At 27.2% G+C, this 24805-nt stretch overlaps 1 protein-coding gene across 1 annotated transcript; it reads right to left on the minus strand.

Moving 5' to 3' along the window:
- Window positions 1-1725: 1725 nt before the first annotated feature.
- On the minus strand, window positions 1726-20489 carry LOC145840172 (uncharacterized). The gene is made up of 22 exons (XM_082947324.1): window positions 20445-20489; window positions 19118-19229; window positions 18558-18615; window positions 18462-18502; window positions 16066-16126; window positions 13401-13536; window positions 12811-12865; window positions 12305-12459; window positions 12032-12110; window positions 11407-11512; window positions 10538-10841; window positions 9741-10244; window positions 9407-9559; window positions 9086-9169; window positions 7844-7924; window positions 7259-7419; window positions 6721-6833; window positions 6087-6281; window positions 5601-5803; window positions 5162-5275; window positions 4590-4658; window positions 1726-3434 (listed from the first exon to the last, which is right to left on the minus strand). Exons 1-22 carry the CDS (start codon window positions 20475-20477, stop codon window positions 2871-2873), a joined length of 3381 nt encoding a protein of 1126 aa, XP_082803450.1. The 5' UTR covers window positions 20478-20489; the 3' UTR covers window positions 1726-2870.
- Window positions 20490-24805: the final 4316 nt, after the last annotated feature.

Genomic DNA, 24805 nt, shown 5'->3' on the forward strand with positions numbered 1-24805 from the left:
GTGTTTTATTTTCTAGCTAGTGAACACATACAGGTACTATTGAGATTAAATATTAAAAGCATTCGAACAAAGTTGTTCTGAAGTAGATTACGAATAAAAACTGTTGTCAAACCTTTAAAGGGTCTTAGTATGAATTCTGCTACCTGTTTAAAATTAATACTGATTTTTTTCAAATTATTTTATGAAATAAAAAACTTTAGTTACTCATTTTTTGTTATACTTCTTAGTAAAGGTGTAATGATATTAACATCTCATTTTCGTATTAAAAAGCGAATGTTGTGGAGTGTTTTGCGCAGATATTTGTGACGTGCTTCTAGTATTAAAAAAAACAAACATATTTTTATAAAAAACAAATATTTTTATTATTTTAAGGAGTTAATTTCATTCCGACGCGTATATATCGGCGTTTGTCTTTCAAATACGCGTAAAAAGTGAGTTGCAAAGTTATTCCGCGGTATGATCTAGTTACGATTATGTTTAACGTTTTACTTCAATTATCGAAAATCAAGAAAACGTCTACATCGCGGAGTTGATGTTAGTATTTATGTAACTTTACGATTGTTGATACTTTTTATAGAGTTTATTTGTGTCGTGATTTAATAGTTTCTTTCTTCAGAACTAAGAATTATTATTGAAAATAAAGTAAATTGCATTTATTCAAAGTGTGTTTTATTCATAACTTAGGAAATAGTTTTGTAACTTATACTGTTTGTATATTGTTTACTTCTCGTAAGTATAGCAGTCAGTAGGTTACTGGAGACCACGTAGTTAAGACATAAAACATAAAAACCAATAAAATAACCTAATTGGTTAAAAAGGTTTCCCAAACATTTTTTCAAAAGGCCCCTATAAACAAAAGTTATGGCCCTCTAACAAGATTTCTCAAAAACTACTATTAAAAAGCCTAAGACCCTTTATTGCTCTTCATCATCAACTCCAAGATATCTAGCGTAAGTTTCAAGTTCTTGCCTTGTAGCTCCCCCTTTTACAGTTTATGGCCCCCTAAATTTTTCGTAATATCTAGTAAAAGTTTTCAAACTAAAATGTATATGACCTTTTTTGCTCTTCCTAATCAACTCCAAAATATCTAGTGTAAGTTATGGCCTCATTGCCCCCCTTTACTACTTATGGCCACCTAAATTTAATTAATAGCCTCCGAGGGTGATACTTGGCCCACTTTGGGAAACCCTGTTGTAAGTATTCAACTATCATGAACCAAAAAATTAAAATGCTTTGTACATTTGGCTATTTTGCAATTAAATAAGTAAAATTTATTTAAAAAAAGTACACAAGTCTTAATTTATATTAAAAATATTAACAAGCTTTACTGAAAATTTTATTTGAAAAAAACAACACTATTGTCAAATTTAATAGTTTATTTGCGGATAGACAAGTCATAAAGGTTATAATGTTAAAAGGTTATTTTAAATTTAATCGACCATCATAAATGTACAATTGAAAAACATTATCAACAAATAATTCAAAGTTAAGGTAAATAATTAAAAGGCACTTAAAATTTTTAACTTATCAAAAAAGGCAACTGAAACAGACTTATTGAAATTAACGAAAGACACTTAAAACGTTATTAATTGAAATTTATTTAAACATTAAAATCAAATTGCAATGTTCTCCATTTAATGCGCTGAAAAGTAATTTAAAAAAAGGGACATAATTGAGAAAGAGACATTTTAAAGCAAAAGTAATTTTTGAAAATTAAATGACTTTGGTAAAGACTAACAACTGATTGATTAAAATAAAAATTAATTCATTTATTGACCAAACATTTTGAAATAAAAATAACTTTATTATCAAAAATCTATTTATATAGGAGTATCAAATAAAGAAACTTTTTTTTTTTGGTTACATATGATAGCGTAATTATACGAGTCTTAACTTGATTATGGCATTTAATTTATTTTTTATCGTTTTGATTATTCAAATATTTTTTGATGTTTTGTAAAATACACTCGAATGCTGTAAATAATATAATTGGGACTTTAAACTTGTAACAAAGCTTTAAAATTAAACTAATAGGAAAAAAATCCACAACATTTCATTTACATGATATAAGATAAAATAGAAGAACATACCACCAAAAAAGAACAATTTTTTTAAAATACTATATTCCTTAATTTGAAATTTTTTAATATATTTTTTTAAGTCTGGTTTTAAACTCTAGATTTGTTTCTCGGTTATAATACAGTTTATACTACTCTTAAAACCTTGTCAAACATATAAAAAAAAGTTTAATATTTGGTGAAAGAATAAAAACAGTTGAAAACCAACTAATCTAAATTAGCTTTTTATCGTTTTTATTTTTAGTTATACTTAGAGTACATAAAGAGACTTTTAAGAAAAATGTAAGTTTATAAAAAATACAAGTTTCTATGAAATCATCAAAGTTGGCCATGTGAAAAGTTAATACATTACTATCATCAGTTATAGTAAAACTTTATTTACTTTCTAAAAACGTATTTTAAAAAGCTCCAATGATATAAAACTAAGAAACTAAGAAATATTCAAAGAACCCCGTGTACCCTTTATAAGAATCAATAAAAAAATAAAATAAATATTTCATCTATGGAATTTTATCTATTTTCCTTCAAAGAATTTCTGACTTGTTTTACACAAATGTTTAAACTATTTAATGTAAAAAGTCTAGAAAGACAAAATTTCAACTATGTCCTCATTTATCTTGCTTTGAACAAAATGAAATTGTGGAACAGATGAAGTTAAAAAACAAAAACTACCAATTTCGCTTTTTTTTTCATTTCATAAAAACTTCTGATGTTTTACTTTCGACACCGCTTCTTCGAAAATATTTTAAAATATGGCGACAAAAAATAAAAATAACCTTTTCGAAAAAAACCTCAAAAATAAACTTCCTCGTCAACAACCCGCATACTGGTGTAGTCCACCTTGGCCGGCTGGTTGCCGCGGTAACGGGGGTAACCCCCCTCCTCCTCCATCCGCACCCTCTCGCCCTCGCCCATGGCGCCGATCTTGACGCCGCGGTCGTCGGGGTAGGCGGGCGGCGAGGGCATGGGTAGGTCGGTGTCGTGGTAGTCGTCGGAGCGCATGCACTGCAGGATCTTCCTGGTGATCAGGTCGTGTTTGGGGGTTCCCCCCACGTGTTGGGGCAGGTCGGCCACCATCTTGCCCTGGTCGTAGTCGTACTTGAGGATGAACGGCGTCTGCGACTCCAGCTCCGAGTTGCACTTGCGCTTGAACGTGAACTCGAGGAAGGCGTGACTGCCGGGGACTTCCCCCCGCTTGCCCGCGCCCGACTTGTCGCTCAGCTTCATGTTGGCCAGGTCCGAGTTGGGCGGCCTGTCGCCTCCTTGGTTGCCAGGGTGGTTCTGGGGCGCCCCCAGGTTGGGTTGGTCGGTGGTGGGGTGGATGGACTGCCGGTACCTCTGCAGCTCCAACAATTTCTGTGTGGAGTATTATTAATTGTTAACAGAAAATAGTAAAACTTAACAGATACTTCCCTACTAAGTTTCGTAATCACAGAAAATTTTGAAAAAAACGCCCAACTTTATCATATATCGCTCAGTTACCAGTTGATTGCCCAGTTATTTTTTGCCTTACTGGTTATTACCTCCCTGATGACCGATACCACCTCGAAGGGTCATTATCGTCCACTTTGAAAAACACAGGTCCAGTTATTCAGGACAGTTACAATATGTTTCACATGAAACAATTTTCAAAGATAAAGCTTAAAATTGAAGCTGTCTCTTTTTAGGGGTAATTTTTTAATAATGAAGTAGTTATAGATGACCAAGGTTAGTGATTGATAACTTGTAACTATATACTGGTGCACAAACAAGTAATTAAGAAAAAAATTGTGAGAGGATAGGGAGAAAATAAAGGATTAATTTAATTTTTTATTAGATTAAAAGATTAAAGTATTAATAACAGTTTGGGGGTGTTAGTTAAAATTATTAATATACTAAAACTAGTATTATTGTACTGTTCTACTAATCTACAGGCTGCCAATAATACATTGTTATCCTATTCCAAACTTTTAATTACAGCTCTTTATTTCCTTAATTTTCAACTCAAACCCTCATCTTCTAGCCAAGAACTTTGACAAATAATCTAAACTATTAAACCCGAAGTCTTAGAAGGTTTAAATAAAAACTTGTAAATTCCAAACTTAGTTTTTCAATTATAGTTTAAAACAAAATTAACTTTAACGGTTATTTTTATTTTTCCAATATACCCCAACCCTAAGTTTTATCACCCAACCCTTGACTTGTGAAAGCACTTACATAGGTACTGTATAGACACTGGCCATATACAAAAAGTATCCTTAAATCAAGTCCTTAGAAAGCAAACTTCGGCTCTCCAAATCTAATACCACACTCTTTACTTAATCGATGACCTGTATAATATCTCACTCATCCCCCAGTACACATTTATTTTTTCTTTTATACAACTTTGCTGCTTAATTTAAGTATTAATGAAAACAACAAGCTGTATAACAATTTTTTTGTTCCCTTCCATACTTAAACTCACTTTTTTTTTCTTGCAAAGTATAATGGAGTAAATTTGTACGGTAATATTTAATTAGATAGTAAACTCACGTGTATTGACTCGGGCCCTTCTGCTGGAACGTCGATATTTGAAAACATTTCACGAGCCTCGTCTTTTTGCTGCGAATAATAATGTAAGAAATAAAACAATGAATGTCAACACGTTTGTTTGGATATGTTATCAATGCTTGTCATTTGTATATACTTTAAAAAGCTTTGAAATAGTTTTTATTTTAATACAGTATATAACACTTTTATGAGTTTATTCTTGATCATTTAGATACAAAAATAGTTAAAATACTTTTGTCAACTTATAAACAAAATTTTCAAAGTATTTGTTCGAATTTTAAAATCTAAACGAATTTTAAGAAAGGCATAACATAAGAGCAAATCAAAGTTCAGGTATTTATCAACAAGCAATTCTATACCCGAATGTTAAGGAATTGCAAAAAATCAAAGCACAATATGAACTACTCACAAGAGGGCCATTAAATTTGTATAACTATATTTTATTGATCACTATAAGTTTAAACAACTCACAGATGAGACTTTAATTAAAAAAATAATTATATTTAGTAAATATATATTATATTAATTGATCATTAATATCATCGATAACTCACACATGGTATCAAAGGTGGTCGGAGGCTCTTCATGTTGTGAATGTTCCACTTCATCTGCTTCAACCACGGATGATCTTTGATCTCCCTAGCTCCGTACACACTACCCATCCTAACCTGTGGTTGATAACATAAAACTATAGGAAGGTTACTAATAATACTTTTGAATTTGTTGTCAAAAGTAGTTTAAAAACTACTTAGTTGTAAATTTGTTATTATGCGGTTTTAAAAATAGTTTAAACGAAATTTTTAGTAAGCAGTAAGCAACATTTTATGACCATGATGTCATTATTGTTCGCAGTTCAGGAAAAAATAAAAGTAATGTTTTATGTCAATTCACAAACAAAGTATCCAAAATATTTGTTTGAATTTAAAAAAAGTAAAATGAATTAGTATCATTCAAGCAGAAAATAAACCAAAAAATAGTAAAATTATCAAAAACCTTCTGTTCGCAAATCAGTCTCCGCATGAAGTCCTTGGTGAGGTCGTGCAATGGGACGTAGGAGGGAAAGGAGAAACTCTTGCGGAAGTTCATTATCTTCACCTGCGTCTGGTACGCGCTGTTGTCGTGAAATGGCGGGAAACCGCACACCATCTCGAACAGGATGACACCTAGTGACCAGAAATCACAGCATTTCGTGTGGCCTGTGAAAATTGTTGGATATTAACTTTACTGCTTTATATAATTTATTTTATCTCGAACAGGATGACAACTAGTGACCAGAAATCACAGCATTTCGTGTGGCCTGCGGAATGGAATTGGAACTATATCAATTAAAAACACCAATATTGAATAAACACCTAATTTTCAAAACTTCAAACTTCACCAAATAGACACAACTACTCAACTTTCTTGTCATAATTCTTATTTTTTTAACAAAAACTAAACAGCCAAAATATGTTTTTAACACAATAAAACATCACGTACCCTCCATGCTCAACACTTCGGGGGAGATGTAGTTGGGGGTTCCCACCAGGCTCTTAGCAACCCGTCTCCTGGTTGCCTGGTAATCCCTCCTCCTCTCCCTGAACTTCACCCTCCCCTCGTTCGACTGAGCCTCCTTGAAGTTCTCCGACCGCTTGTACCCGTTCGACATCGGGAACACCGTTTGCTGGATGTTTTCTGAGAGAATAATAAACATTTTGAACTTGTTTGTGAAAAAATAATTTAAAAATACATCACATTTGACTGGGTGTCTGGATTGTTAAGTTATGATCTGGTCTTGTTTAATAATTAAAGTTTAAAAAAAAACAAATTGACTTGTACTACAGAAACATTAACTAAAGGTAAGAAGCAACATAAACTACCTCAACAGACTTAAATGTTCTTATCATAAAAACGCTTAAAACCTCGGGTAAAAATTTATCAAGTGTTCTTTAAATTATGCTTTTCTAAAGTCAAAAACAATGTGTAGTTTTTATGATCAAGTAAATATAAAGTTACCATCAGTAAAAATCATTTGTGTTTAATTTTATAAACATCCTACTTTATTTTTAAGTAAAAAGTATGCATAGTTTTATACAAACAAGTATGAGTAAAGCGTTTTAAATTATCAGCAAACCTGCTTTGTAGTATTTTGAGTCGTGGGTCCACCTGAATCCTGTACACAAACCGAAATCTGTGAGTTTTATGTGTCCGGTGTGGTCCAACATTATATTGTCCGGTTTTAAATCTCTGTTTGAATGATAATAAATATTATTTGCATATTGTAATAAGTATTATATTTGTTGTAGATATAATAAGTAATTCACTTGACCATTTCCGAAAAATATCTATAAGTATAAACAACATAAATATTTAATTTTTCAATCAATAAAAGATGTAAATCTGTGAAAAACTTAGTAATGTAATACCTATGTTTGATCTTTCTTTTTTAATTAAGTATTACATTTTTAATGGCAAAACAAGCAAAAATACGAACATTAATTTCATATGTAGTTTAATATATATAGTCATTTTGGATAACTAATAAAAAAATTTATCAAAAAAAAAAGTTTTATAATTACAAGAACTAAACAGGTACGTTGCTTGAGAGAATCAGAAGTTCTTATACTACCTTGATTAAATTAAAATTATAATAAAAAATAATGTAAACAAACCTGTGAATGAATCCTTTAGCGTGTACGTACTCCAAACCTAATAATATTTCAGCAACAAAGAATTGAGAAACACTTTCGCTGAACTGTCCTTCTTTTATAAGCAAGTTCATCAGGTCACCGTGTGCGATGTATTCCATGACGAAATATAAGTTCACTTCGTCCTATGTTGAATATATATTATTGATTAATAAAAAATATATTTAATGTAATAAAGTAGTCAATCAAAATTACAACTTAATTTCGTCCTATGATTAATGTGACACAATAATAGTTTAACTTTTGCAAATTTATGTAACAAATAACATTAAATATGAATATTAAAAAAATAATTTGAAATCATCTAAACTAAAAAATTAAAGATAATATACAATAGCTACAAAAATATAATTAGTCTTTATACAATATTTCTTTTAATTATTTTTTTTTTAATATTCAACTAAAAACAAATTAGAAATGTAATATAGTTTAATCACCCATTCATCATACTTGATGTAAACATTAAATTAAGTAAAAAAAGAAATAAGAGTTTGTTGTTATTCTTCTCTAATAATAAAATTATTTTCTGTAAACATTTAAAAAACAAACTTGAAAAGTGTGGTACAGTTTAACCACCCATTCACTGTCACACTCGGCCAAAACGTCCCTTTCCGCTATTATGTGGCCCGTCTGAAAAAAAAATATTTTGAAGTTTTTGATAACTTAAATAATTTTTGTAGTTAAAATTTATTAAGAACTACTGTATTCATAATTTGTATATGTTTTTATTAACTGAGTATAAACTAGCTTTTATTTGTTAGAATGATTTTACAAAGAATTTACACAATGTTTAAATTATCTATGATATATACTACTTATATATTTTTTAAATATTCCTAATAATCATTATGTTTGACAAAATACTTAAAAAAATAATTTCTTTTAAATTATACCTCTGTTGTTTATATTGCTGCATTCTAGAAAACTATAAATCAATAAAAAAACTATTATCATAAAAGAAATCAATATTTAAACATAAATCTTAACGTAAAGACGTTATATAAATTAAAACTTAAAATAGTAGTTGACAAACGAAATTTCAAAAAATTCGTAGAAATAAAGTAAATGCTAAGGTAATTCTTCATTCTAGAAGTAATTGACAAAATAATAAAAATTATCAAACTATATTTTCTAGAATTTTAATTTACTGTAAATTAAACGCATGTTTAAACATAAAACTAATTCTATTCTTTAACTTGTTTTTTCGCATTTTTAAAGCAGTTTAGAAGCATTGGAAATTAAAAGAAATCAATATTTTTTATATACACTGCAGACCTATTTTAACAAAAGTAACTAAAAATTTAATAAATAAAATAAATATTAGACCTACAAAAAGTTCTTATATTCGATAAAAAAAAATACTTCATCACGCTTGCTTAGTTTAAATTTCAGAACAAAAAAAACTTCTTCTAGATAATTCCATGTTAAATACACAGATTAAGTTATAAAAAGTCATTCAACCGAATCGGTGCCATAAATAAAACTTTTCAAAATTAGCAAAGCATTTAATCTGCATTAGGTTTACACAATGATGCATGTATATAAATAAACTTAAAATTTAATTGAGAGTAAAAATAGAAAGTCTATACAAAATTTATTCGGAAAACAGTTTTTTAGTTTTTGATTTGTAAAAATATTAATAAATATTATTTACGACTACTATTTTAAGTTTTAATCTTTATGATGATTTTACAATAATACATAAACAACTTAAAAATAATTGAGTATGTATTATCTTCGAATGAATAACTTCGAATTAGTATGTATTATCGATTTAGTAACATAACAAACCTGTCCTTTTGTAAGAACGTCGGATTTTTTTATGGATTTAATAGCATAATTCAGTCCGTTCGTTTTCAACTGGGCTAAAATAACCTGAGAAAATAAAAATATTTGATCAAAAGATTCTTATTATAAAAAGTTGATAAAGTTGTATTTGCACATTAAAAGTTTAATTTCCAAATTAATTTCTTCTCCAGATGAATAATTTGACTGTGTCTTCGACCGATATTGAAAAATATATATATACATAAACTTTTTGGAAAGGCATTAACCTAAAATATTAATTTAAGCAAAATTACACTAAACAATAATAAGTTGTAAATTTCAAACCATTCCGAAAGCTCCGACACCGACAATTCTCTTCAGCATGAAATCTCTCAGTGAAATTTTGAACCTCTTCATCCTAAGTTCCGCGGTTCTCGCGGCGTAGAACCTGTGCAAAAGATGAAGCTTCATCTGTTCGCTTGTGTTCTCCATACTCCTCTGTATTAATATTTGTTTGAAAACTAAAAAAGTTACTTAGGGACTACAAAAGGTTTTCATGTTAATCTGATCACTACCCTTAGTTATTCCTCTCAAAAAATGAAATACATTAATTATTATATTTTACATAAATATTTATATACAATAATTTCTAATAATATTTAAAATAAAAACAACAAACAATTCTTTGTTCGACTTCCATCATCTTCTTGTTCCTCTCCATAAATTCCTGCTCCCTGTGCTCGATCCTCAATTCGACAAAATGGGCGAAAACAACCTCGCTGCAGGTGGTTTCCCTCCTGTTCCGCGGTCGCCTCGGCAACCCGCCCTCCTCCCGCGGCACCGTCTCCCACTCCAGGTCGTGCACGGCCGGCAGCGGAAAACTGAGGGGTTTCCCCGTTCTGCGCAAAAACTTCGGGGTGAGCATGATCTGGCTGATCTTGCCTTCGTGGGGCTTCCCCGTTGGCGACGGCAGGTGCTGGTTGCCGTGGTAATCCGCGTTGCGCTGCTGCTTGGGGATGGGGGCTGCCGAGTACGACCCGGATTGCCGCTTCAGGTTGGCTTGAGGCTGGTACGTCCCGCCCACCTTGATGTTCTGGCGCTGCAGGATGGCGGCCACCTCCTCGGCGGAAGGTTTCTCCTTCGTGTCGAACGCCAACCTGCCCTTTTCAACGAACGCCACCGCCTGTTAAGTAACATTTTCATGAAAAGTTATAAATTTAATTTTTTTGCCACCACTTGTACAGTGTTTATTTGCAGTAATATTTTTATAAATGTTCTTTTTTTTTTAATTGAATTAGTCAATTTTCATTGTAGATTTTTAATTTTTTAAATGCCTTTCATTTGAGCTTAATTTAATTGTAAAGTCATTGATTTAATTTAAGTTCTAAAGTTTTTTTTGTTTGAAAGTATTACTTTCTCAACGTTATTTTAAGTAAAGTTCTTTTTAAGAAAAGAATTTTTATTATAAAAAAAAACCTTCTGGTAGTCGTTCATCGGGGGCTTTTTTCCCTGCTGCCTCCTCATCTTCACTTGACCCCTGAACTGAGGCGGCTCCTGCTGGGACGGGGTCTGCGGAGGGGTGGTGTCCGGGTAGGCGGGCGGCGGGGTCCTCCGGTTGCTACTGGTAACCACCTGGGGCGTGCTGATTTCCACGGGGACCGGACCCATGTTGCTGACCATGTTGGTGAAGGCGGGCTTGCTCCTCACCTGCATCACTATCGAGTCCACGTCCGTGTTGTCCTGACGACCACTTGACCCGAACGGGTACGGTGGAGGGTCTCTGTGTTGAATAAATATAAGATAAAATATTTTTTTTGGATATTTATGGCAGCATCACAGCTACTATTTAATTGCTATCAACTACTGACAGTTATGTACTATTTTTTTTACAATGCTAAAACTTCCTCCAAATAGGTATGGTAGAAGGTCTCTGTGTTATTGTTTTTAGTTGTGTTTTTTAATTTAATTAGATTTAATTTCATTGCTGAAGAGAGAAAGTTTAAATGTCTTTTTTGCACAGACTTTTGTTATTTGGTAAACTTTAAAAAGTTGAAACTTGCGCAGCTGATAAAATTGGTTGCTGAAGAAAGGCTAAGATTAAGCGTTTAAATATTAAAGTTGAATTTACTGGGTTTGTTAGTTATGGTTAGAACTTTGGATTTTTATTTAAAAGTTGAGGAGCAAGTGCTTCAGTTTAAAGTTTTAGAATTTCATATCAAAGTTTTGCAAAAAAGTTAGGGGCTTTAGTTTAAGAGTGCGGAAGTCACACAGATGACTTGCATCCACAAACAAACTACCTACTACAATTTTTTTAATCTTAAAACATGAATCAAATATTAAATAACCTTTTATTGTAGTTTGAGTGATTGGAAACCTGGGGTTGATTGAAGTTATTGAAATTTGCTTCCATCTGCATATTACGATTGTGTTGCGCCATTTGCTCGTGAAAGGCTACAAAAATAATTCAATATACTAGTTTAAAACCACATATATAATTTTAAACCAACAGAAATATTGAAAAGAAAATAATTTGTACCTCTGTACAAGTTTAACTTTTGAGTAGATGAAGCCTAAACTTAAAATATTATTTAAAAAAGTACAAACAAATAAAAGATTTAGTATATCATATTTTCAATATAATACTAGCACACAATTAGTTGCTTTGCTTTCAAAAATATTTTAAACAATTTAAATTTAAATTAATGTAGTTATTAGATGTTAATACTTGTTTTAGGATAACAAATAAAACTATTTAAGTGAAGATCTAAAACAAAAATTAAAGACTTTTTAGATTAAGAATAGAAGTTGAAGTATTTGTTGTAACAAAAAAAAACAACAACTCTTTTACAACACTATCAAATTTTTGTAAAAAAAAACTTTACTACTGCGTGCTTTTCAATTCAATAACCAGGTTAAAGTTGTGTTACAAATTTATATACAAATTCGCCACCAAAATTTTAAACTAATTACCCTGATTGTATTGAGCCTGTATGTTTTTGTCTCCGTACAAATGACCGCACGAATCCGGTCTCTTCTGTTCTGACTGAACCTGTGGAGTTTTACATTAATTGAAAATATAAAAGGACTACAAGATTAGATCTGCAGCAAGCGGTAAGGTCTCAAACAAAAAAAAACATTAAAAGTTAAAAAAATATACACACCTGACTAATATATAAAAAAATAGTTTACAGTTAGTAAAAATGCTAAAATATTTTATTATCAATTAATTAAATAAAATCAAACCTGGTTAACAACTTGCTGTGGGTTGAAATGCCTTGAGTTCATCTGAAATTCGTTCATCCGCTGGGGGTCGTAGCACGAGTTGGGTCGCTGCCGGGAATTTCCCATGTTCCTGCTGTTTCCTGCGTTTCTACGCTTGACCGCCTCCACTTTGGGCCCTTCGGAAATATTTTTTATGTACAAAAATTAATGATTAAAGCCTACTAATAATTTTAGTCTACTACTATAACTATATATAACAATAATGAATATAAATTTTGACCCTTCATTTTTTATGGAAAATTAATAAATTTTCTTATTTACATAAATATTTTTTCATTGTTTTTTATTTTTCATAAACTACTTCTCAAAACATTAGCCCTTTAAAATAAAGTCTCATTCTTTTGATTACTAAATTTCTAAATTTAATTTCTTATATTCAAGCTGGTGTTTAAGTTAAAATTAAGCAAGATAATCCTTGAAAACCTAAAGCTTAAACTATAAGTGTTACTAAAAGTTTGATAACTAACTATTTATCACTGTTTCTTGATTTCCATAAACATTTCTAATTCCATATTCTGCAGCCTAAAATGAAAATGTTAGTTATAACCAGTATAATTACATTAAGGGCTAAAATAATAAAACTTTAAAATCTTAGACTAGAAATTTAAATTAAGTTTGAAAGAGTAGATCTTAATAAAACTAATATTTTTTTAAGATGGTAAACTTTTTAAAATTTAACTTTATGAAAAGAAAAACTATCTGAAATACCACTATATAATAGGTTATAACACTTATCAGTTTTTTAAGTAAATAAAAAAGACTAACACAAGTATTCTATACAGTAACAAAAAACACAATTAATTTAATTAATCAATGTTTAATAAAACAAGAGAAAAAAATTACTAAACAAGTTAAACCAATTGTATTTATCTTAAACTATCTTATTATTTTATTTTTTCATGTAAATCCTGATCATCTTTTAAAAAAAGTGAAACATTGTTGATAAAGTGAAAAACATTAGTTTAATATAACTTAAAATTTAGTATTCTTTAAAAATTTTCTGAAAAAGTAACTGTTGTTTTTATTAAAGCAAAATCACAATATAAATATCAAATACCTGTTGATCCGCATGATTTCGCATCTGATTGTGGTTGTTTGAGTTGTTGTTGGCGGACTGACCACCGTTTATCAGGTGGGGGCTGGTCATCATCTGGTTGTAAGCGTGGTTGTTGTCTCCCTGGCCCACATAGCATCTGTTTTGATGAAATTATAATTTTTAAAATTTAATTTTTATACTTTTTTTTAAATTTCTAACAAATATATTTACGCGCGATTGTTGTCTCCCTGGACCACATAGCATCATAATAAAATTTTAACATCACGTTTTATAAGTTTTTTTTTAATACTTCTTGAAAGAACAATGAGCTAACTTAAAACCAGCTACGAGCAAATTTTATATGGCAACTATCAACCAATATATTTGTTAGAGATATACATAATCATAATATTTATTAAACAACAATACTTTTTATTGTAACAAATTATCACATAAGTGGCAAAAAACTTTAAACTTGGTAAGAATATTTTTAAAAGAAGTTTAATGTTTGGTTACATGCTTTCCACATTAAAATACTTGAAAAGAAAGTCTTTTAGGAAAATTTAAAGTCTGCATGGCTTTACTTTCGCGCGGATGAATCTTAAAAGCAAGTGACTTGTTTAAACGGGTAAGTTTCATTTTACAACTTAAAACTTAATTTACTATTAAAATGTTGTTAATTTTTAAAGTCTTATGGTAAATTTTTAATCAACTTAAAAAGTTTTAATCTAACTGTTGTAAACACAAAATCTCATAAATAATATAACAGTTTGCTTTTTTTAACATCATTCATTTCAATTAACATAAGCAAAGAAAAATATATAGAGTAAACATCTTATGGCATAAATTAAAATGTAGGTTATGAGCATAATATTTATAAACATACTTACAAAGTAAATATAAAGATAGGGTTTGTATGTTATTTAAGACAAAAACAAAATGTTTTTTTTTTTTTTTGCATCGAGTAGACTAGCAATTTTGCGACAAACTTATATACTTTTTAATGTTACAACTTTTTAGATGTAAACATGAAACATATTACCAGGATTGCCACAAAGTCAGAAAAATCTGCAAAAAACTGGGGTTTATAAAAAAATGTCAGGAAAAGCCGGGAAATTTGATGCAAACAAGTTAATGAGAAAGTTTATTATCACTAGAACTTGCGTTTTGCTTTTGATATTCATCTTTTTTCATGTCTAATTGAATTTTTGGGAATAAATTAAAATCTTTTAAGTTTTTTAATATTTATTGTTGAATCGGTAAAAATTAAAAATTTGATTGTGAAAATTCAAGAATTTATCAGCTCAATTTGTGGCAACCCTGTATTGTTTTTAAAGTAGTTTGTAGCCTTTTTCATTTATTCAATAAATACTTGAGGACAAGGGGTGCATTTTTTACAAAGACTAAATTTTCAAATTTTGTATAAAAGTTTAAAATACAAATTATAAGTCAGTTTTTACGAATTAAAAAAGTTTTTAATACTTTGAGAAATATAAAAAAAATCCATCACTATAATATGAAGCACAATGTTTTCATTGTCAATTTCAATGTTCACTTAAAATCTATCTATATTTAGTCTTTTGAGCTGAAGACCTCAAGTTGTAAGGAAACAGAGTTTTTAAGTAGACAAGTTAGAGCTTTTGAAATAATAAATAGTAAAAATGTAGACAAAAAATCTATGAAAACTTTGAAACAGCTTTATTAAATCAAAAAATTCTACTAAATGAAATTTTCAAATATTAGTCATAGAGTATTTTATTTATTTGTCATTGAATTTAATTTTATATTTACTTTAAAATACTGTACAATATAACTTATAACTTTAACCCTTGGCCCCTGTCCAAATTTTTCCAAAAATTGTATTATTTTATTCATGTACTTAACCCCATGTTTAAAGCTTATAGTTGTAAATGTATAATGTACAACATTTTAATATAGGAAACTAGTTAAAATAATTGTAAATCTTTTTTAAATGCATTCATTTACATTTAATTCAAGCAAGAACAACAACATGTTTCGACAACAAAAGTTTTTTGATTAACTCTAAACTAACCTATTTTATTACTACCTAAAATTTTTAAACCAAACATTAAAACAAAAATACTACAAAATATAAAAACAAAATGTAGTACAATCTACTTAGATATCGTATAATGTAAATATACTCATAAAGATATACAAAGAACAAATTTTTAAAGTCAATGTTGAATTTTTAACCATAACTAAAATTATTTTTTAGTTTTAGTCTAAAGGACAAAGTAAAACTTTACAATAACAATATATAGGCCAATCTTGATAAATAATCTAATTGTATGTTATGATGATTAAAAGAATGAATAAAATAAATTCACTTAAATAATATGTAAACAAGTTTTATAAGATTGACAAAAAATATTCAAGTCTTTAGTACAATTAAGCTTGTGGTTTAATGATCACATGGGTTGAAATTTATAATATATAGGCTAATCTTGATAAATAATCTAATTGTATTAATTATGATGATTAAAATAATGAAGGAAATAAATTCACTTAAATTCTTTATGGATATAAATCACAATACCTTCGATATGTCAATTAATTTTGTATTAAAAATATTAATTTTAACAATGAAGCATAAATAGTATTAAAGTTATTTGAAGGTACTACAGCTTCCCGTATTATTTCCTTTATAAGTTTAATAACTAACGAGCTAGGTCGTTGTCTGTTGCTACTACTCCTGCTAACTTGATTACTTCCTCTTTGCATATCTATAATTTTATTAACAGTTTAAGTTGTAATAAATTAAAATATTCTGATTATTCTATTTAAAAACACAACTTGACATAAGTTACAAGCTTTAATTGTTTGAAAAACTTATGGTGTAACAAAAATTTAAATAATTTTTGAGAGTAATATAATAAAAAACCAAACGGTTTTATATTCTAATATCATAAAATAAATACTGTGTAACTGTTTTACTAATATATAGATTATTAAACTTATTAAGTTCTAAGAAGAAACTAAGAATTAAGTTTCTGAAATATTTACAAATTTTCATCTACAGTTAGAACAACTAAAATTTGTACATTAAAAGCCTTTTTTTATTACATTGCATTATATATAAACAATACATGACTTATGCTTAATACTTGCAACCCTAAACAAGTTTTATAAGATTGACAAAAAAATATTCAAGTCTTTAGTACAATTAAGCTTGTGGTTTAATGATCACATGGGTTGAAATTTATAATTAATACAACTAACAAATAAACAACATAAGGTTAAATTACTTTAATCTTTACCACAATTAAACTTTTAGTCAAATGATCACATGTTTTAAAGTTTATTAAAAAAACTAAATAAACTATACAACAAAAAGCTGATATTTACTTTTGTCTGTTTTAATTTTTCACTAATTTAAACATTAATAAAATATAACCTTCTCAGATACTTAAGCATAAAATGTAATTATTTATGTAGTTGTTTCTCATTGTAGATATTTGATGTGGAAATTTTTGAGGTGTTTTTAAATATCTATTTTATAAAAATAAAAAAATTATTATGATTATTATGTGTTTGTTGTTATTTAATCCAAGTTGCAAAATTATATATACATTATGATTAACTATTTTGTAAAGTTGGTACAGAAATTCTTTTTTTATGGACTACTTAGCTTTCAAAAAACTAAACATTAAAACAATTAACTAAATCAAAGTTAAAATTTAGTTTTATATCTAGTATTTTTAAACTTAATATTTTAGTTTAGTATAAATTGTATACATTTATTTTACTAACTTACATACAAAGATTAAATAATAAAAATTATAAATAATATTTTTAATAAAGAAAAATAAAAAAAACTTTAAAAACACTTAATTATAAAACATATACCTTTTGTTTAACCAATTATTTCTAAAATTTAACAACACAATAAAAACTTTTTTTAAAGAATTTTGAGTTGTTGTAGAAAAAAAAAAAAGCTTTATAACTTTTGTATTGTATATAAAAGATGTTTGTTTTCTAGTCTTAAATTCATTACTTTAATTATAAAAACTGTTTAAAGTTTCAGACTTCCTAGTTTTTTTCAAAAAAAAGTCAAAGGATTTTTTTTTCCAGGTAAAATAATCACTCTGATAAATATATATATATATATATATATGTATACAATAGATTTGTTGCCAAATAGGTTGCCAAATAGTTTTCGCAAGTTTTCTCTAGGTTTTCTAAATTTATTCTAGGTTTTCAAAATTAAACGTTAAGGTCTATTTTTAGTTTAAAATTAATTTTAAGGTAAAAAACTGTGTTCAATAGCATAACAACATTGAAAAGATACCTTGAAGCTTCTTTAAATGTGTTTTGTTATTTTTAAATTTTTTGATGATCACAAAAAAGCTTTATCTATATCAGGGGTCGGCAGGTCAAAAAGGAACGTTTTTTTATGTGCTTTAAAAAACATATTTAAAGACAATTTTTTTGGACAAAAAAAAATTAGGCGATAGCATATTCTTTAAATATACCACTAAAATTTTATTTTTGTTTTTTCGAAAATATTAGTATGTTAAACTAGTTGAATAAATATTTTAATGTGGCCCGCGGGTGCAGTTTGCCGACCCCTGATCTATATGATAGATTTTTTGTGTGAAATCAAAATTTTACAACTTAATATGTAAAAATTGTTTAAAATTCCAGGTATTTCTAGGTTTTTTAGTAATTTTGTTCAAAATTTTGGGTTTTTTAGTGACTTTTGTTCGAAATTCCATGTTTTTTTTTCCAAATTTCTCAAATTCCAGATTTTTTAGACTAAATTGTCAAACTTAAAGTGTTTTTCAGGATTCCAGGTTTTTTGGCATCCCTGTATATATAAGGTTGAAACATATTTACATGTTTTGTTTATCAAAGTAAAATTAGATCTGGTCTTCTTTTGAAGACCTTTGTTTTCACATTGTTTCACAGTTAATGTTGAGTTTTATTTGAAAAATATATGTCTAATTAAAACAGCAATTCTGTTTTTATTATACCTTAACTTGAAAACACAATAGCCTAATTATTATATTTTATGTATCATTTTTTTTACAAACTCATTACCACAAACAAAAAACAAACTTTGAATGTTATTTCTCATCCTAGCAGCATCGTTTACAGACCTGCAAAAAAAAAACTTATAAAAAAAAGTTAATTATAATGAAATAAATTACAAACCTTCTGAAAGAAACGCTCAAATCCATGGGTGTGTCATCTCCAGTGTTCTGTTGTCCTACTAAAAATTTAGAAAATATTACTATATTATTACTCAGAATTTGTTTAGTATGATCAAAAATCAGAAGAACAGTAAACAAATATTCTTTTTTATCCTTTCAAATTTCTTTATTTATAGTTTTTTAAGTATCTCAAGTTATCATGAAAGTTATTAGATTTTATACTAGCATGCTTTGATGAATTTTATAAAATATTTATGTACATTATGTGTAATTCTAAATGAACATAACTTAATTTCAAAAATAAAAATTGAACAGTTAAAAATATAATGCTTTTTTACATTTTAGTTTTGTTGATTTTGAAAAAAAAAAACAATAAAAAAACTTAGAAGATGAACACTCATTTGATCACATTTGAAGTTTTGTGGAGAAACTCTTACTAAAACAACTTTTTAACTAACTTTTGTATAATTTAAAGGCTTAAAAATTTTGTTCTATAAACACTATTTAAATAAAAATTACAAAAAATAACTTGGAAATATATATAATTTAAAGCTTACTAACCAAGGTGCAAATTATTAGTGCTCTCATTTTTGATGGTCTGGTATTTTTGGTCATCAAAAGCCCTCTGTTGCTCTAAAACGTGCAAGAAATCATCACAACTCTGCATTGAGACCTAATTAAAAAAAGTTTAATTTTATATATATATATATTTTTACAAAACAAAACATATTTTTAATTTAAAGTAAGCAAGCGAAAAATATCAAAATTTATTTTTACAACATTTTGTATACAGTTATTTGCCTTAACTAAAAAAGAATGCTCAATTTACTGGAATGAAAAGAGCTTATTTAAATAGAGTTGTTTAATAGGTTTGATAAGTTTGTTATTGTTAATAGTTTTAATATTTTATTTTGCTTGAAAAGGTCTCAATTTTTTGCCACTGAAACCGGTCATGAATAAAATATTTAATTTGCACAACTCTATTTACAACATTTTGTATAAAACTTAAAAATCTATCCTATCCCTCTTATTCATAGTAAACTTAGTGTTATAGAAAAATACATCTTGAAGTGTTGGTTTAATTGAAATATCAAAACAATGACATAATTGAAAGAGAATGTTGTAGAAATTTCTACTTAAATATCAGCAACTTATATGATTATTTCTTTTATAATTTATTTTTATAACTCCTATCTTTTAAGAAAAATATAAATATTTTGTGCACAAAAAAATATTAGAAAATTTTAACTTGTCATTTTTAAAAATTCTAATACAGATTTTTTTAAATTGTAACTGAATACAAAAACAAATACATATAAGAAGAGTTAACTTGAAAATAATTATATGTTTAACATAAGATGGTGAAAATTTTACCAATTTCAAAAGGCAACATAAATGTATAATAAAGTATTATGATAGCAACTTGTAAAAAATTATATTAGTTACAAACTCACTATTTAAGTTTAAAAAGTAAATTAAATGTATTAAATTAACTTTTCAAAATATTTACTCTGACTTGAAAGAGCATAAAAATAAAAAGGACTTTGAATTATTACTAGTAGAAAAATTCAAAGTTTTAAACACCAATATTAAAGTTAAAAATTTTGACATATTCAAGAATAACACTTATAATATTTTATTTAAATAATTTGAATAACCAATAATAATATTATTATACATTATCTTTCAAAATAAGTCTTTTAATTGCAAAAAAAATAGTTTATAAATTGATAAAATCTAGACATCAACCAGCTCAAGTAGATGATGAGAGGCTTGCATGGCAACAAGTTTTTAAACACTAACTTCATTGGTATGCTTGAACATACAAGAAAGTTAAAATTTTCAAATAACATTTTTGAAATGAAAAAATAAAATTAAAATTACTTACATCCCCATCATGCTGCTGTTCTGACTTGCGCATTATACTAATTATTCTACTGCAAAATATTATTAAAAAATCTATTTATGAGTTTAATCCAAATTTCAAAATACTGTTTTATACAATAACTTAAATTGACTGTAAATTGTTTTTAAAATTTTTTCTTTCTCTATTCTTTAAAAAGTTCAAAAAAAAGTGGTTTACTTATGATATACACTCAAGTATAGACACTAGACATCTGACTGTAAAACAATTTTAAACAGCTATTATTAAAAAAATAATTTCAATATTGCTGTACAACAAAAGTAAACAGTAAAAACAAATCAAAAATATTAATAAACTACTATATTATATACAACATTTCTTTCAATAAAAATAATTTTAAAAGAATTACTTGAATATTTTTTTTCTTAAGTAAAATAGTTTGATGGCAGAAGTAATAATTAAAGTGGATTGAAGTTGCTTTAAAAAATATACGAATAGTACAATTATACACTTTGTTTTTACATATAAACAAAGTAATTAAGAACAATATATAAAAATATTCCACTATAACTTCATGCTCAAAAAACAACTACTATAAAACTATACCATAATTTTTTAAAATATTATTTATGTCAGTAAAATTAACAAAATATTGAGAAGATATCATTTTTATATTACACAAAAACCAATACCACTTTAACACATATAATTGGGTAACAGTTTTTTTCTTTTATAGTTCAAATAAATAAGTTAAGGTTATGTTTTGAAATTTATATTTAACTCTAACTACAGTTAAAGTAAACAAAATGAAACTATCATTTACTTTTAAAAAACTTAGCAAGAATGTTTCTTGAGTTAATTGAAAGTGTTAATTAATTTTTAGACTTTGTAATAGAAACAATTAAGACTTAAAACTATTTTAGAGGTTTTTGAAAAATGTTTAAAGAACATGGTGTTGAATTACACTAAGAGTAATCTAATACATAAGTAATAAGTTTAACTGTATGTTTAGGTAGATTATATTTTGTTTTAATTGTTAATTAAAATGAAAACATTAACTTTAAAAGCTTTCAGTTTACTTTTAGCACAACTTTATTTGGAAAGTAGTATTAATAAAATTAAAACTATACCCCATGATAAGGTTTCAACATTATACAACATTTTAAAAATTAATAAACACATTTAATGTACAGAATATGTCAATTAATATTTTAAAAAACATTTCAAATATAATGAAAATATTTTAATTAGAGAAAAAAATTACTTGTACAGACTGTGTAGCACACTTTTTAGTACAATTACTTTCAAATATTTTAGTCATAGAGTACACATATTTTAACAAAATTTTTATTATTGAATGTACATTGAAAAAAAAAAAGTGTAATTAGCATATGTTCAAAGGATATAAATAATATATATATGATTCTATTTGGTTAAACTTAAAATATTTAAAAAAATTTAGTATATATATCAAAATTTCATTTTATTTCAATTTATTGTATATCAATCTAAATTTGTAAATTTCCAATTGGAAACACCAAAACCAGCACTTTGATAAATTTTCATAGAATATTTATTTCAAATAACTTAAAGTTTATTTATTAGCTTCGATTATGCTAAAGTAAAATAATCTAACAATTAATAGAATTTTAATTTTGAAAATTAATGTTAAAGTTAGTGTACTGCTGTGACAGACCATTTCATAGCAAGCGGACATTAATTATCTTAAGTACAATATCTCTACAAGCTATATGTTTCTTTCTTTTTTTGCAGTTTTTAGATGACTGCATGTTTTTATAAAGAGATAATAACATTTTTGGTAGTTAAAATTACTTCGGCACCCTTTATGAAAAGTTGGCTCTAGTGTTTACAAAAGTTAATGAAGCTAAAAAACATAAAAAACGTTAGAAAAACTACATGAGTTTTATAGTTATAAAAAAAAAATGTTAATGTAACTATTATTTCTAAATAACTAAATTCCTTGGTAGCAGACAAACATACTCATACTTTGTTAATTTAAAAATGCCAAAAAAATAGTCTATAATGCAAAAAAAAATTAAAGCTAAAAAGTCTATACTTATTCAAAGTTCAAATTAATTCATAAAAAATGTTCTTTGGTTGTAAAAAGTACTTACATGAAAGTTTAAAATATGAATTATAAGTCATTTTTTGTAGAACATATGATTAATTGAGGTATAATCAATTTATTGGGAGCTCAAATATTCACGAACGGTCAAATACTCTTAAACAGACACCTTTGCACTAAGGGACATTTTTTTTGTACCAAGACAATTTTGCACTGAGGGTCATTTTTGCACAAAGGGTCATTTTTGCACAAGAGTAAAAAAATAATAAAATAAAATGAATGTAAAAAAAACAAAATTAAAAAATAAGAGATAATTTTGTAAAAATACAAAATAGAAAAAAACGTAACTGACCAAGGGTAAGAGTTAGGGGTAACAGTGATAGATAAGAAATAAAAAAAACCTAATAAATTTATTAATAAAAAAAAACAAGAAATAAAAATTAATAAAAAGTAAATTATAAAAAAAATAATAAACAAAATTAAAATTACCGACCAAGGGGTAAGGATTAGTGGTAATAGTTATAGTAAAAAGAATAATATAAAAAAGCTATTTGAAAATTTTTCAAAAGTGTTAAAAACGTCCCTTCGTGCATATTAGACTCTTACCCCAAATAATTATACAAAAATGTATTGACTAGTTACACTAAATTTAAAAACTTACTAAAGACTTGAAGTTTTCAGAAAGCATTTCTGTTTTTTTTTAAATAAATGCTGTTTAAAAATGAGTTTAGTCAGGGGTCAAAAAAAGAGCAATTTTAAAACCTTTAAAAACATATTTTTTACTATTTTTATTATAAAACAAAACAGGCAATAGAATATTATCTATAGATAATACAACTATTTTCTTGAAAACATAAATATACCAAACTACTTAATTCAAAATTACTAATTGCCTGACCAGTTTTCTCAGTTAGACAAATGATGGGTTCGATATTTTCAAGAAAACTTTTTGTAATTCCTGAGCAAGTTTTCTTAAAAAAATTAGTATTTATTTAAATGACTGTGGTAATCATTAAAAGTAAAATATTTTTAACCAAAATGCTTTAAAATAAGAAATAATACACACTATTAATCGGTAAATATTAATTTAAAAGTGTTATTGTAAGTTTTAAGACAAAAACTTTTCTTTGTTGTCTTAAAAAGGTAAGTTTTTAGTTGAAAAGTTAATTGCAAGCCTAAGATTTTCATTGTGCTTTGCCAACCCCTGTACTATACTTGCATTTATTTTATTACTACACTATCACATAAAAACCTTAATTCTTTTAAAATTTTCTAGTAGTTGAGTAATTAAAAATTCTTTGTGGTATCATGAATTTTGGTCTATTAAAAAAGTTGTCAGTTTTGGAAGGAATTGTAATATTTCTAAACCATTTAAAGTAAACTAGTAAAACGAATTATTTTGTGTACATAACAGTTTGTTTTGATGTTCAATAGGGCTTTTCTTACTCATATCTTTAGGATTTAAGATATTATTACTTTTATTGTAGTTTATAACTATTGCTATACTAAAAATAGTATCATATCTCACTAATTATAAGAAGACATTTAGATTTAAATGAAACAGTTTGTATACATAAAAATACAAAGCTTTTATGCTTACTGAACTATAATCAACCATAGAGTTTAACTCAGGGTTTCCTAAACTTTTTTTCAAATTGCCCCATTTAAAAAATTTAAAAAAGCTATGGCCCCCTTCAAGGAGATTACTCAAAAAACTACCATTAAAAATACCTAAGACCTTTTTTTTCTGTTCATCAACAACTCCAGAATATCTAGTGTAAATTTCAAAACTACAATTAAATTCACCTAAGACCTTTTTGTTTTGTTTTGCTGTTACTCAACAACTTCAGAAAATCTAGTGTAAGTTTCAAATTATGACCTCCTGGCCTCTCTGTGGCTCCTTAACTGTACATGCCCTCCTCCTTTGGCCCCTTTGCTGCTCATGGCCCGCTGAGTATCTTCTTATCTGAGCGCACTTGGTCCACTTTAAGAAACCCTGCTGTAACTTTACCATCTAGTCTGGGGTGAGCAAAGAAAACATTGTTGAAAGTCTACAGAGTGTAAGCATGGGCTTTGTATGCCATGTGACAAGCTCAAGTTAGCAAAGGTTTGATTTGATACCAACTTGATATTGATCATTAAACTACAAGCTTTTGATAGACTGAGACCTGGGTTTTATTATTATGGAAACTTATAAGCCAGTCACAACCAAAAAATTTACTGTAAAATTACCATAACTATTAAAATAATTATAATATTTACTTATTTAAAATTTAAGTAAGTTAAGTTTTGCAATTTA

This window comes from Thalia democratica, chromosome 7 (genome assembly GCF_965202585.1).
Source record: "Thalia democratica chromosome 7, ktThaDemo2.hap1.1, whole genome shotgun sequence".
In the NCBI taxonomy this organism is placed as follows: domain Eukaryota; kingdom Metazoa; phylum Chordata; class Thaliacea; order Salpida; family Salpidae; genus Thalia; species Thalia democratica.